A 15031-nucleotide genomic window follows, 5' to 3' on the forward strand; every position below is an offset into this window, starting at 1 on the left:
CAGAAAAAGCAAAGCGGGGTGGGACTACTACCCTTCTAGCGCAGTAGCAGGCAGCATCTGTGCCCAGATGCGTTACCACATGTCATCTTCCACAGCTGTAGGACCTGTACTGAGCGCCATGACGAGGGAGAGTGAGTCCGTAGCTAAAACCGTCCTTGCTCTGAGTGTGCCTTGGTTGATCCATTTCTCCTCGCAGCAGGCCGCGCCCCAGATTCACTCCTTCGCACTCAGCGCGGCAGCTGCAAACAAGGAAACCGCAGCCTTTTGCCGATGCACCCATAGGTGCAGTATTATCATAGAGCACCGCTGCCGCTCCTGGCCCAATGTCAGTTTGTGCCGCCCCACCTGCCCACAGAGGGCAGGGAGGCGGATGCGTTGACGTGCACCCGGCCGCTGCGCATGAGGGACGTGACTGGGTGCTGGGCTCCGAAGGGGTCCATGACTGCGTACCCCCGTATGAGAGCTGCTGGAGGGCCGCGACAACAGCTTCATCCGGCGTGTGCAGCTCCCGTTCCCAATGCGCAGGGTAGCTTCCTGGCGTGAGTGCGTGCTTCGCTTTGAGGAGGCACTCAGCACCACGAAGTCCTGCAGGGACGGATGCCTCTCTCTCCAGAGGGTGGATTGTGGTGTGGCTCATAGATGACACCCTTGTCTGCAAAGGGCCTAAGGAGCGCGAGGTCATCGGCAAAGGAGGCGCGGTGCACTCTGGGTCTCTTGTTGAGTTCCACACCCAGCGAGCCCACTGCACTGATGAGGCGAAGAGGCCCTACCGTTGATCCTTGTGGGACTCCGCATGCACACCCTGACTGTGTATGACTACCTCTTGCGGAAGCGAACACAGGGGCGACGATCGTCGGAGATTTCCATGATTCAGGGAGTATGATACGGGCCTGCGTTGAACTTCTTCAGCGCCGCTGTGAGAGCGCCGTGGTCGACCGAGTCGCACGCACGCGGGCCTAAAGTCCGCAAATACTGCCCCTACCTTGCGACCCTGCTCGGACTGCACTACTTTGTGAAGGAGTGGGTCCAGGGGACTCCAGTGGAGCGTTGAGGACGTAAACCAGACTCCTGTGGAAGGAGCCTGTCATCCAGATCGAGCAGTCGTCCTGAGACCATTTTCAACAGTAACTTGCGCAAATTGCTGGCCAGCGTCACAGGGGCCGCAAGACGCAGGTCCACCATCCGGCTTGTGCGGTCTGAAGAGGGGCCTGGTGAGCCCTCTTTCCATGCAGCAGCGATAGGGCCGACGGCGACGCCCTTCTTGTCGATGTTCACCAGCACTCCCCTGCACTACATTGTGACGCTGTGGAAACTCTCATCGGGAATCTTCTCCAGTCCCCGCGCGGGGCCACAGGGGCCATCACGAATTGCTGGCTCCAGGTTATCCATCGTGAAGGATTCGGAAACGATGATGCTCCAAAAACAAAAAGCAAAGAAAGAATGCAATGGCGTTACAGGCCTTTTCTTGCTTGACGTGACCACTCTCTGCAATCAGGCATGAGGCTCAACGCCACTCTACCCCGCGACCCGGCCACGCGACCCATGCGCCTGGTCCAAAGCAGCGCTAGACACGCGCAAAGCACAGCAATGCGGCGACGCAGGCACCAACGAGAACGGCCCCGGTTTCAAACTCCACCCAGCACACGCGCCTCAGACCCTCCCCTCCCACGCACACACACACACACGAGTAGGCCAGTGGGAGGGGGCCGGGTAACAGATTGCGTTCGAGTCACACTGACACTCTGCCCATCATGTGGATGGCACAAGTGTGTGCACGGTCGCCGCTCGCTCCGGCAAAACACCATCCATCACCTGGCCGCCGACATCCGCAGCAATACATCGCTCCGGCATCCCTACGTCGGCACTTGGACCCTGTGTCAAAACCAGACGTGGCTTGGGATCGGCAGGGGATATAGGGTCGGGAAGGGGGGGAGGCTGCCTGACCTCTCCTCCGCAGAGACCGGGTACGGGGTCCTGACGATACGACGCACGGAGGCGTCTATCGTCTTCGGGGAGGCGATTCAGAAGGGAAAGAAAAGCTGTAGTAGTACGAAACGGTGCCTTTTTACTTTTCCCTCATAAATCGGTCAGGTCAATGCGCCAGTCACGGGCGCCGTTGTGTCGAATTTCATGTAGCCGTGTAGGAGGAGCATACTGCTCGTCTCCGCGGCAAGATTCATCCGACAGCAGAAGCAAGGAAGATACTCTTAAGACACCCAAAATGCGGGTCAACAACGATGCGCACAACGCTAAAAAAAGTGTTGAGCATCCTCTGTCGTTTTGTTGTTGGCGGGGTTCTAGTCGTCTCTGCGCGAGATGCGCCCTTCTCCTGCTGCTTCTTCTGTGCCCCGCTTGGAATATATATATATATATATTCATCTAGAACATGTTTTATACGAATTGCGTCTTTCGCACATGTGCGCCGATGAATCGGCCCGTTCGGTACTCGCCAGCTTACGCGGAGAAAAGCCTCCCCTCCGCGCACCCAAATGGGAGCCAACCCCGACGCCGTCATGTGGAAAAGAAGGAGCACGTGCGCACAGCTGCTCGTGTTCGAAGCTCCGTGTATCAATATGCTAGAAAACGGTCGTCGATAACTCCGAAGCCCACGCTCTCAGATATGGAGACACATCCGTCCACCGCACACACGTGTGCGGCGACAGCACGACAGCGTGAAAACCGACAAAGGAAAAAGAGGAGGTGAAGTGCTGCGGAAGCACAATCATCACGACCTATACTTTTCCATCCGCAAAGGTGTCCGTTTGAGGGGTGCGATGCGCTCTCGTGAGCCTCAGGTGTGGATGTGCGGGGAGGAGGGTCATTGGGGGCAGAACAAAGATATTTGCAAGAGAAGACAGAAAGGAAGGAAGCTGGAAGGGGAAGAAAACCCATTAAACCCCCCAAAAAAGAACAACCAAACAAACAACAAAAAGAAGAGCGAACGGGCAGTGACTGAATGGGAGCAAAGAAGAGGGACGAGAAGAGAAGAAACGTGCAAGACAACATCATGCGGGGGTCACCCATGCATTGCTGCGTGCTCGCTCCTTCACGGCACCACTCACTCTGGACCCACTTCTCGTCTACTCAGAGAAGATGCACGACCGACCCTAGAGTGAGTGTGTGTGGGGGAGGGGGGGGGAGGTAAAGCAAAGAAAGCAAACAAAGCCAGACGGAGAGAACGGCAACATAAAAAAAGGCAAACAAAGAGGGGGAGGGGAGGGGGGAGGTGGAGGCACGCCATGCAGTCAGGAATGTGACCGGAGAGCGAGAATCATGAGGAGGCGGGCCCAATTAAAGCACTGAGCAAGAAAAAAGAAGGCACAATGGACATTTAAGAACTTCAGAGTAATAACAATGAGACAACGCTACACGGCAGGGGCGGCGCTTCACTGACATAGCGAGAGAGGAAATAACCCCAGGAGAAAAAGAAGGCAAGCGCATAGCGAAGCTCTTTTTTCCTTGACAGGATTCGTTCGTCATCTCAGAGGATAGACATTAGAGGGGCTCTAGTAGGTGTGAAGAGGGGTGGGGGAAGGGAGGGATCGAAAATACGGCGAAGGGAAAAAATCAAAGGAACAAAGAGAGGCCATCGGAGAGCCTCGCTCAAAGTAGACACACACACACAAGTAGAATACGCCCCTTTCATGAGTTTCTTGTTCCCTGTCGAAGGAGGCAGTGGAGGCAAGACACGCCTTACAGCTTCTTTCCACTACCCGCTGCGCACAAAGAAAAACAAACAAAAAAAGAAAGGAGTTGTATATAGAGAAGTGGAAGCACTCGTGCATTTTTTTGTGTCTGTTCACCGTTTGGCTTCTCATCCCCCTTCACCTGCTTGTGTGCTGTAGTTTCTCACCTCTCTCCCTCCCTCCGTCCGCCTACCTCGTAGCCCTGTTAAACACCATAGAAAGCAGTCGGCAATTGTCACGCCGAGATACAGGTTTCTTTCCAAATCCCTTTCCGCACTCTGCACCACCTTTCCAAGCCTTCTTCTTCACAGGGCAGGTGCCTGTTATGTTTTTGCACTGCTACCCCAGGCAGGGCCACGCACCTTCGTTGCTTCACGCTTTAAACAGACAGAAATGTCTGCGTGCGTGCTCGATGCTCACCCTGGCTCTTTCTCTTCGTGGTCCCCCCCTTCACCTGGACTTGCCTTCTCCACGCTACACGCAACACCCATGCGGTTTATTTTCTCTCTCGAGCTTGCGCGCGTCACAGGATACGTTACTGCCCCGTTTTGTGTACGCGGGTGTGGGCAATCATTGCGCTTGGCGTTCTTTCTATTTTTCGTTGTTTTGTCCGCACTTTTTCTTTGCGACATTACTAGCTCAGGTCATCGAAGCTCGTTGGCGCGGCCAGATATGCGTTGTTCCCGCGACTGGCAAAGTGGCTATTCACGATCCCTATGCCCGGTCCCGGCGGGTGAAGCGCCACCGGCGAGCCGTGAATGTGGTGCGACGCCCCAAAATGCATGTTCACGAGCGGCGCTGTGGGGTACGCAATGGAGGAAACTAAAGGGGTGCTGGGCCCAGTTGAGTTGTGCGTCGAGGACACCGGCGTGACTGGCGCGTATGGGTTGTGACGGTAGCTGCCGCTTGTGCTCAAGTTGCTGCTGCGGCGTACCGGTGTCATGGGCGCGTTGCCGCTCACCTCCAGCATCGCGTTACTCCCGGTACCTAAGCCGTTGGGGAGGGCCCCAGAGTTCTCCATTTCTGGACCAAAGCTAAAGTTCAGGGGTGTCGCAGGAGAGCTGCGGCTCGGTGTCTGGTCAAGGACGCCGTAGTGGGTGAAGCTGTTGCCGAAGTTGTTTGCGCTTGTGGCGTTAAAAGTAACGTTGAGGAAGGACCCCGAGTTGGGAGTGGGAGATTGTTGGGGCTGGCCGGAAACCGCCTGCGTGGGCTGTAGCGTGGATGCTGCCAGCATCGACGACGCCGGCGGCGCTGCGGACTGGCCCATTCCTGGCAGTGGGCCGCCGCCGCCATGACGGCCATGGGCGAAGTGCTGGGAAATGCTGGCGAACGTCGGCGGGTGCAGCGAGGCACCGGTACCCTCCATGTGCATATCAGAGGTGGAGTAGGAGTGTGCGAGGGTGCTCCCGGTACGGCTGTGGCCAGGGCTGGTACGAATCGGCGGGGGCGGGGGCGGAGGCGGCGGCAGCGGCGCGTTTTGGCTCTGGCTAGCAAAGCATTTGTTGCTCTCGAGACCCGTCGTTGGAGACTCGAAGTTGTGTATCGCATCGAGGTGCTGCTGCTCCGCTTGCTGCTGCTCGCGCCGACGACGACGCTCGCGCTTCGTCTCCTCAGAGTCGGCATACTTAGCCAAGATGGCAACGGGCGTGTTGAAGTAGCTGCGGTTACCGTGCAAACTCATCAGGGCACGCTTGGCGGATTCGACGCTGTCGAACTCGGTATAGACTACCCAGACGCTACCGCCGAAGTTGTCCTCGCGCATTGCGCAGTAGGTGAGCGGACCGAAACCGCGCAGAAACCGTTCCACCTCCGCCTGCGACAGCTTCAAGGGGATATTGCGCACGTAGAGGGCGTTGCTTTCCTCCATGGCGACCTTGCCATCGTGTTTCGACGGGAAGATGCAGAGATTAAAGTTGTGGCCGTGCAGCGTGACATGGGTCTTGTTCAGCTTTTCGTACGCCGTGCGTCCGGAGTCCTCAGACGCGAACAACACGAACCCAAAGCCTTTGCTCTTGCCCGTTGTGGCGTCCAGCATGACCTTGGCGCTGGTGGGGTTGTACTGAACAAATATTTGCTCCAGGTCGGCGTCAGTGAGGTTGCGTGGCAGCTTCGCCACAAAGAGGTTCTGTAGGCTAGTCATGAGTTTTCTTTTTTCCTTTTTGATGGTGTGTTACCTATTTCCGGCGTAGACTACTTAGTTCCTGTTTTGATGTGTGCGTGTGCGCAGCAAAGCAGAGAGGCGGGTGGGGTGAGGGTGGGGTGTCGCAGCAGAGCAGGAAAGGCGTCGGAAGGGTTGCTATGAAGGTCACGAGTGGGAGGGACTTATGCAGTCATCATGATGTGTGGGGACACGTTGTGAAGAGACACAGTTTGTAAGTCAAGTGGCGCGCGGTGAACGAGAACGGTGAGGTCAGAAAACAAAGATGTGAGGGAGGATGATAGAGAAGCGGAGAAGCCGGAATGACGTGCAGGGCGGGAGAAAAAACTGTTTGGATGCTACAGAGAGACAGGTCGCCTATCGCAAACGGAAGCAACGCGTGGGGACATGGCTAGAAAGGTAGGTCATACCTCTGGTTATCAGTGGTGTTTGCCCAGGAGTCGGCTTACGGCACCCCACCAATGGAGAGAGACGCAGAGAACACGGTTTTCTAAAATTGGACGCTGCGCACTCTTTATATAATGGGGGAGCACGTGCAACCCTTGTAGGCCTCATCATCCCACGTGAGTATCAGGACACGGAGTACCACAGATGCGATGTCCGCGCTGCGAGTGTTGGTCTCTGTTGTTGCTGTTGAGAAAGCGGTTCGCTACAGTGCAGACGGCTAAAAGCACACACACACATACACGTATATATATATATACATGTATTCTGTCTTGTGGGCTTGCATAGATCTGTGTGTGTCGTGCCGGGGTAAGGCGAAAGGGGAGGAGACTATTGACAATATGTTGCATCGCTCGTCACCCCAGGTGTGTCTCCTTTGAATAACAGCAAGACACACGCACAAAGACAAGATGAGCGACAGGGTGGGCGAGATAAATACCGAACAAACCAAAAACTAAAACAAGAGACGCAGCGCAGACGAGGACTCACACCAGAAGAAGAGCGGGGAGGTAAGCTGAACACCACCGCTGCGTAAGTCGGTATGCCGCTATCAAGACACAACAGACACACCACGTGTTTCGCTTCCTTGGTCCGATACTCGTTTCTTCTTTTGTTGTTGTTGTTCCCCTTTTGGAAGAGAGAGCGCACGGCTACCATCACCGCATGAAACGAAAGGGAAAACGGAACACGTCCATCGTATCCGCGGACACATCGAAAAGAGTACGACCAGTCGACCAGGCATACACCTCCGCCCCACCACAGAAAACACACATATGTACACGAGCGAGCAGACAGTCGCCGTGAAAACTCGTTTGTTTTGGCAACAGCAGGGAGAGGCACAGCCACAGGTAAGCGCGCAGTCGCACACCCCGCGAACGTGGAAACACAGCACGTGCAAGCGACAACGAGTGACAGAAACTATCAAAACGGGTGAAAAACGGAAAGCACAAGAACAATGGCGCCGCCTTCACATCCATGGGCCTCACCGCAGAAGTCGGTGCCGCTGCAACCATCTACTCCCGCTTTTCCCTTTGTGCGTGGCGGCCTGCGCCCCTCATCAGTGCGAGACCACGAATGCGTGCAGCGGCGAATGCACTGTTTTGTGAAGAGGCAGCACAAGGACCACGGCAGAGAAAGAAGATGTGGTGCTGAGGAAGAGGAGAAACCTGACGCGAGCGAGGGGGATAGGGTAAGACCGAGGGAAGCTTTGCAAAATCATGGCGCTAACTGCTGATGGCCACCCTTTTCTGACAAAAAAAAGCCAAAAAGGAAACGAGATAGTGGTAGCTGTAAAACCACACCGATATCTTTGAAACGCTTCGCGGCTAAGCGTGCAAGGGCCATGTGACAGAAGAGACCCGCGTTCTCTGCTGGTTGTACGCTGCCTAGGGATTCGCCCTTGCTCTCTCCAGCGTACTCGCACATATTCCGCTCATCCACTTCTCGTTCGGCGCACTTCTTTCTGCTGCCACACTGCAGCCTCGAACTCCCCCCCCTCTCCCCAACAGTCAGCGCTACCGCGCCTTCTAGCCCGAGAGCCGCGGTCTGGCACAGCTGCGTGGGAGTGTGAGGAACCACACCCTGAGTCTGATAACGAGGGATCAGTCTTTCCGCTTCTGCACCTGAACGTTCCTTGAGACAGTGTGTCGGCTGGGTGCACCTCGTCGTGCGCATCGTATGCACATGATCCGGGCCCATCAAGCCAGCAAAGTGCCTGCCCGTGTGCACGCGCAATACAGCTGCGTTTCTATGCGCACTCTAGCAGAAGAAAATGCAGCTCCGTGGCATGTCGTCTTCCCACATGACACGCTACCACCCCTGTGAGCATCTGATTGTCCTGTCCTGTCCCTCTCCGGGACCCCCGATGGGCAGTCCTGTCTTCAGAGTTCTTTGAGGGGTCGTGCGGCTGGCGCTGCTCCTCGGCGCGGAGACGGGCTGCCAGGATCTTCGGCCCGTTAAGTGCCTCTGCTGCCTAGTTCGCCTTTCACCTCTCAAGCAGTGCAAGACGACGCTTGCAATCGCCTGTTGCCGGATTCGGTGCACCCGACATGCTTGACAGTGGTGGTCCTTGTCGCGGTGATGGCTGGTGAAGCGATGCGCCTACACACTCGTTCTGTTCAGCTGGCGTGTCGTCTACGGAAAGAGGTAAGGAGAGACCACACGGAGCGAGAGGGGTATGGGCATTGCAGCTGCCATGCTGTGCGAGCAGAGGACAGGACAGTCGCCAGAGATTATGCAGATATGGAGAGTGTGAATGGGTTGTTGGATCATGAGACCGCACACGTCGTAGACATGTCCCTAGACCCTCAGAAGACGGCATGCCGCCTTTTCTCGACGGCAGTTACTTGCCCAGTCTGCAAAAGCCCAGCAGCGCTTGCGAGGTGCCTGATTTTTCACTACTTTCGGGGATTCGAAACACAGGGAAGAAAATAAAGGATAAAAGGCACTGGTCGCAACCTTAGAACAAGCTTTTTCACCAGAAGATGTACAGTTTTCACCGTATCCATTATGCCACAGCTCATGGCTTGGCCACAACTCTCTACTACGTCTCTCTCACGCGACCCATGCGCCTGGTCCAAAGCAGCGCTAGACACGCGCAAAGCACAGCAATGCGGCGACGCAGGCACCAACGAGAACGGCCCCGGTTTCAAACTCCACCCAGCACACGCGCCTCAGACCCTCCCCTCCCACGCACACACACACACACGAGTAGGCCAGTGGGAGGGGGCCGGGTAACAGATTGCGTTCGAGTCACACTGACACTCTGCCCATCATGTGGATGGCACAAGTGTGTGCACGGTCGCCGCTCGCTCCGGCAAAACACCATCCATCACCTGGCCGCCAACATCCGCAGCAATACATCGCTCCGGCATCCCTACGTCGTCGGCACTTGGACCCTGTGTCAAAGCCAGACGTGGCTTGGGATCAGCAGGGGATATAGGGTCGGGAAGGGGGGGAGGCTGCCTGACTTCTTCTCCGCCACGGGGATGGGGTGTGGTGGAGGGGGGGGGGGGCTCCTGCACGATTGCAAGAACAAAGCGTTCAGAACTTGAACAATAGTCACCACGGCGAAAAAGTTGCTCATAAAGAGGCGGTTGCAAGGGGGAAAAAGAAAAGAGCGAATCGAATGAAAAAGCATGATGACAGTTTTGCTAGATGAACGAAATAGCAACCACCCACGCGGAATCTGCGAACAGGTGTGTGTAGAGAAAGCAAACGCGCACGAAAAGGGAAAGGAACCCATTCGATGGAGAGGAGAAGCGCAGTCTTTTGCTAGGCCTTCAACGTCAACTCAAGCGGACACACCCACAGGACTCAGCTGCACCAGCAACAATAGGCTCAACAAAAAACAGAAAGAACTGAAGGTAGAAAGTTGGCGCACGGAGTACACCCCCTCTCACCTTCATGCATCCCCACGAACACAGTCGCAGCGCTACTGAATAATAATAATAAGGGCAAGCCCCGTAAAAGGCCAGCGCCAATCCTTGCAAGCACAGGAAGACGAAAGCGGAGGGAAGGGGAACGAAAGGAGAAAAAAAAGGCAACAGCCTCTACACACAGACAGACAGACAGACATACACAAAGAAAATAATCTATCTGGCGCAAAAGGCAAAGAAAGAAAAAAACAAAACAAAACACAGAAAGCACAAACGGGTACAGAGAACCACGCAGAGTATGTGTGAGGCACGTGGGTGGCGCCGGAAGAAGAAGAAACACACACCCACACACAGACTTGGAGGGACGAAACAGAGAAAGCAATACAGAGCACCACACCCTCAGATCCATCCACAAGTAAGCTGGCCGTGCGAATGCAGCCTATGGGCACGCCATGCGAAGACGGAGGGGTGAGGGTGGGAGAGAAGAGAGATCTGAGAAAGATGTAGAGAGCGAGGGAAGAACACAAGCGTAGAAACGCAGAAGAGGAGCACAGAGACAGAATGGATTTTTTTCTTCCTTTTACCGAGGCAGTTCCCACTCCCCACCCCCCAAAAAAAAAGACAGACAGGGGACGGAAGACCCAGAGGAGAGGGCCACAAACCAAACCCAACAACAACAAAAGAAAAGGCAGTGTGTCATGGGGTGAGGGAGCTGAGCGGACCAGAGTGCGCAGGTAGATGACTCTCCTTTTGATACTCAAGCACATGAAAAGAGCATAAGGCAGTAGCAAGACGAAAAAAAAACGAGAAAAATGGAAGGCTGCACCACTCCTTCCGGCGAGGGCGGAGGCACAAGTGATCTTTTTTTTCTTCGACGGGGTGAAACCATGGCGACACGCGCTAGCCTCTTGTGTGCAGAGCTGCACGTACGCAAGATCGTATACCCGCAGCTTAAATACCCGAGGAAATGCTGCAGTTGGCGCGCCTAGAGGTGGTAGTGGATAGTGGAACCCGTTGGGGGTGAGTGGGAAAGACAGTCCGTCAGAGAAGAGAATCGAAAAAAGAAAAGTAGACGGTGATCTCAGCCATCAACGTTGTGTCACACTGCTACTCGTGATTCCAACCTTTTAGCTCACCTGTGTTCGCCTTGGCCATTGCGCAGTAGTCGTGTTCGTGCACGCGTGCACTTGACACAGTGCTCACTACAGCCACATCTAGTACCACCCCACTCCTGGTCCACGTAGGCCGGTGATCACGCTTCCCTCGGCGCTCGTGCTCTGTAGAGCGTGCACACGAACGCCGTCCTCCTTGTTGGGGCCGGCGACGCTTGCCTCACCGAGAACCTCATCCTCAGCGTCGTAGTGGGGAGGGACGACTTGAAGTGGTTCTGTATAGACAGCATCAATGCACGGGCCGAAGGAGTTCATTGAGCCAGTGGATCCGTTCGTGTAGGCTGCTTGGTTGCTGCTCATACCCAACAGGCTCTTCGGCTGTGAGCCCGCCAGCATCGGTACAAAACCCGACGTCGGAGACGTGAATGGCTCGCAGTTCATGTTCATGGCGTCAGGAGCTAGCATGTACTGAAGCCCATTCTCCATAAGCACCATGGTCGCGTTCGAGGAGGGACTCAGCAGAGAAAAGTTCGGCTTGGCAGCGGCGTCTGTTGTCTGCATCGGTGGGTTCAGCAGCAGAATCGGTGCCGACTGCGTGGCGGGGGCAAAGCTGTAGGACGGCATTGGGGAGCTGAATGACGGCGCAGGGATGAAAATCTGCTGCCCGCTCTCGCCAACCGTGTAGCAGTAGCCCGGCGTCGGCTGCAGCAGCTGCGGTGGCATGGAGAAGGCTGCCGTCGGAGTGTGCTCCGTGACGTCCGTTATGGCAGGCAGGAACGGCGGTAGCGGTGGTGGTGGCGGTGGGGCACTCGCAGGTGTCAGGCTCGGCACGGCGGTAGCGATGCCACCGGTGCCGTTGCGACGCGGACCGGCGGTGCTCTTCGACGACGTTTTCGGCTCCACAGTCCTGTTTGAGCTGCCGCCGTGACTGTTAGAAGGACCATTCTCGTTGCTTAGCGTTGTGGAAGAGGTGTGAAGCGATCCAGAGTTCTCGTGGTGGCTGTGCGGTGGCGGAAAGATGCACCCGCTGTTCGGGGCGTGCGTCTGCATTCCGTCACGACGGCGCCGCCGCTCCTTCTTGGCGTCATCGCTGTCCTCGAACTTCGCGAGGATCGGCGCCGAGCCGTGGAAATAGGTATTGTTGCCGTGGAGCTTTGCTAGAGCATTCTTGGCATCCTCGACGGTCTCGTACTCGGCGTAGACGACCCACACGGGATTGCCATAATGGTCCTCACGCATGGCGAAGTAGATCAAGTTTCCAAAGGTCTTCAGGAAACGCTCCACCTTTTCCTGCCCAACACTCATCGGGATATTGCGGATATAGAGCGCGTTGCTCTCTTCGGTAAAGATCTTACCATTGTGGTTGGAAGGGTAGATCACCAGCGTGAAACTGTGGCCACACGCACGTGTCATCTTACGATTCAGTGCTTTATACGCCTTGGCTCCCTTCTCCTCCTCGTCAAAAAGCACAAAACCAAATCCCTTGCTCTTGCCGGTCGCGGCGTCCAGCATAATCTTAGCGCTGGAGGGGCCGAACTCGGTGAAGATATGGAGAAGGTCCGCATCGTTAATGTTGCGCGGCAGTTTCGCCACAAACAAGTTTTGGAGAGACATGGGTACTCGTTCAGTGGGACAGGATGTGTTGTACGTTTCGTGCTGCAAATGCAACAAGAACAACAACAAAAAGAGACAATGGAAGGGAGGGTGTAATAGAGGTAACTTTTCTTTTCCCCCGAAGCTTCTGCTGCGCAAGTACCAGGCGCTTCTCAAGTTGCAGGCTGAAGTAGCGAGGGAAGAGAAGCCGAGACACACACACACACACGCACACAGACAGACAGAGAGGGAGGGAGGAGCAGAGCAGACCGTGAAAAGGAAAAACAAACAGATACAAACAAACGTAGGGCACGTGCAAGTCACACTAGTGGCTGCCAAGAAAGTCCGGTACACAAACAACACACACACACACACAACGCAAATAGCGTGAGGCTGAGGGAGAATAAAGAGGGCGGCTTTCTGTTTCTATGGCGGCGCCTGTACGTGTGTAACGGGGAAGGGAAAGCAGATGGAGAAGAAGAGAGCAGCGTCACCGTATCTTTGACGGGCAGATCACACCAAAATGCAGTGAATCGCAGAAAACAAATAGAGGTACCAAAAGAGAGGAGAATGTGAATCAACAAGGTGAAGAGACACAATCACGCGCAGGGACAAGAAGTGCGGTGAGCAGAAAAATAAATAGTGCACTCACGCCGGCAGAGAGATCCAGGGAGGAGGAAGGAGAGGGGGCGGGGGAATATACTCGTGAGCAAGATGAGATACCGGAGCAAAACAGCAGACTGAGGGAGGGAGGGAGAGAGGGGGGCAGATGCACGAAGATCAAAGGACGAACAACAAAACGTAACACAGCTCGAGAGTAGACCAACGATTGAGTGTCTTACGTCTGGGCGCGGAGAGACAGAGGAGAAGGGGAGGAAAAAAAGGGAGTCGAGACACTAGAAATACGAAAGCAGTAACAAAAAAAGAAAGATAAACTAGAAATAGCCACTAGATGGAAAATAATGCGCTCCCGGTGAGCGCTTGCGATTTGCCTTGCTGTCCTGTACCCGATTCGGCCGATACGCACAGGCAAAGTATGGTGGGCACCTTTTGGAGAGCGTGGGCACCAACAACCCTACAATGGGCAATGGGAAGTTAAAGGAGGGTACTCTGGACAGGCGCGAACGAAAGTACACACGCACACACACACACAAAAAAAAACAATAACAGAAAACCGGAATGCAAACGATAAAGGATGCGGGGTAAAAGAACAGACACAGTGGGAGCAGTGATAGCAAAAAAAAAAACTGTGGAAAAAAAAAACGACACCGGAAAAGAGACTGAGAGCGTACACCAAGGCCACTAGGGGGGAGGAGGAGGAGGAGGGGGACAGGAGAAGACAGAAAATAAAGGGCGTACAGTAGAGAGATGGAGCCCACGTAACACGAGAAAGAGGTAGAAATTAGGAGAGCGACACAAATAGAATGCCGTACAGAAACGAAAAAAAAAAGATCAAGAAGCGAAGGAACGAGAGAGAGAGACGCCCAAGAACCACCACCACAACACAACAAAAGAGGAGGAGGCGGAGGGGCAAACGAAAATGGTTTATTCTTTTTTTTTGATGCTAGGAGCGGAAAACATGCAGAGAGGGAGCAACGAAAGCACAGAGAAGTTGAGCTGGGTGGGTTTGTCACAGGCAAGCGCGAAAATGAAAGGGGCAGCAGATGGAGAAACGAGAAGTACCAATCGCGGGCGGTGTTCTAAAGCAAGTCTTTTGAGAGTGATAATGAGCCCAATACGTAGTTGAAGGTCCTTGTATAGGCACTAGGGAGGGAGGTGGCACACACATACAGACTCAGTTTCCCATAGATGAATGCACAGCAGGACACACTCAAGAAACAATACAACAACGACAAAAAGCGAAAGTGTAGTGATAGCCACGAAGGAGTAGGCGCGAGCGAGAAATAACGCACTGACTGCAGCAGTGACCACACAACCGAGAGTGAGAATAAAAAAGTTGATTCACACGTTCTTTTTTTTTAATTATTCGATCAACCGGTTTTCGTCTGCCGAAATCCTGTAGCGTGCTCGCTGACAGAGAGGGAGAAGAGAAAACAGAAAACTAAAAAAAGCTCGGTGGGGAGTGGGGGGAGGGAGGGAGGGAGAGAGGGAGTCACACACAAAAAAGAGAAAATCGAACACAAAGTGATACTGTACACTAGCAACACAGGAAGACTGGGGAAGGGGAAGACGAGTGCGCCGCCGGTTTTCCGTTCTCTGTTATTGTATTCCTTTTTTTGTTTGTTTGTTTTTTTTGCTGTTTGTTGCGGTTGTTGTCTCTTCGTCACCCGTGCCGCCGGCAGTTTTCTGTTTTTTTTTTGCTTTTTTCTGTTCACTTCGGCTACGTGAAGGAAAGCGAAAAAGTGACAAGAAAAGGAGAAAACAACAGAAAACGAGACGGTGTCGTCACACACACCTTTTTTTTCTCTTTCGTCTCTTTTCGCGCTGCGGGGGTGAAGGCGGCGGCGGCGGCGGCGGGGGGGGAGAGAGGGGTAACAACAACAAAAAAAAGGTTTGCCTTTTGACGTTGTTGTGTTTGTGGATGCGCCGTAAAACGACCCCAGCCAGCAGAGCAGAATAGGTAAGCGAGAAAGCTTCGTCTGAGAGTCAGACTTGAATTATTAACAGCCCGTGGAGAGGGAGGGGGGGGGGCGTGGGCGG

General features: G+C 54.5%; 2 protein-coding genes across 2 annotated transcripts; both read right to left on the reverse strand.

Moving 5' to 3' along the window:
* Positions 1-4320: 4320 nt before the first annotated feature.
* On the reverse strand, positions 4321-5826 carry LMXM_29_2180 (conserved hypothetical protein; the record flags this gene model as incomplete). The annotated part of the gene is made up of 1 exon (XM_003877313.1): positions 4321-5826. The coding sequence occupies one exon, from the start codon at positions 5824-5826 to the stop codon at positions 4321-4323; it is 1506 nt and encodes a 501-aa protein (XP_003877362.1).
* A 5053-nt stretch (positions 5827-10879) lies between these two features.
* LMXM_29_2190 (putative RNA-binding protein) lies at positions 10880-12391 on the reverse strand (the record flags this gene model as incomplete). The annotated part of the gene is made up of 1 exon (XM_003877314.1): positions 10880-12391. The coding sequence occupies one exon, from the start codon at positions 12389-12391 to the stop codon at positions 10880-10882; it is 1512 nt and encodes a 503-aa protein (XP_003877363.1).
* Positions 12392-15031: the final 2640 nt, after the last annotated feature.

This window comes from Leishmania mexicana, chromosome 29 (genome assembly GCF_000234665.1).
Source record: "Leishmania mexicana MHOM/GT/2001/U1103 complete genome, chromosome 29".
NCBI lineage: Eukaryota > Euglenozoa > Kinetoplastea > Trypanosomatida > Trypanosomatidae > Leishmania > Leishmania mexicana.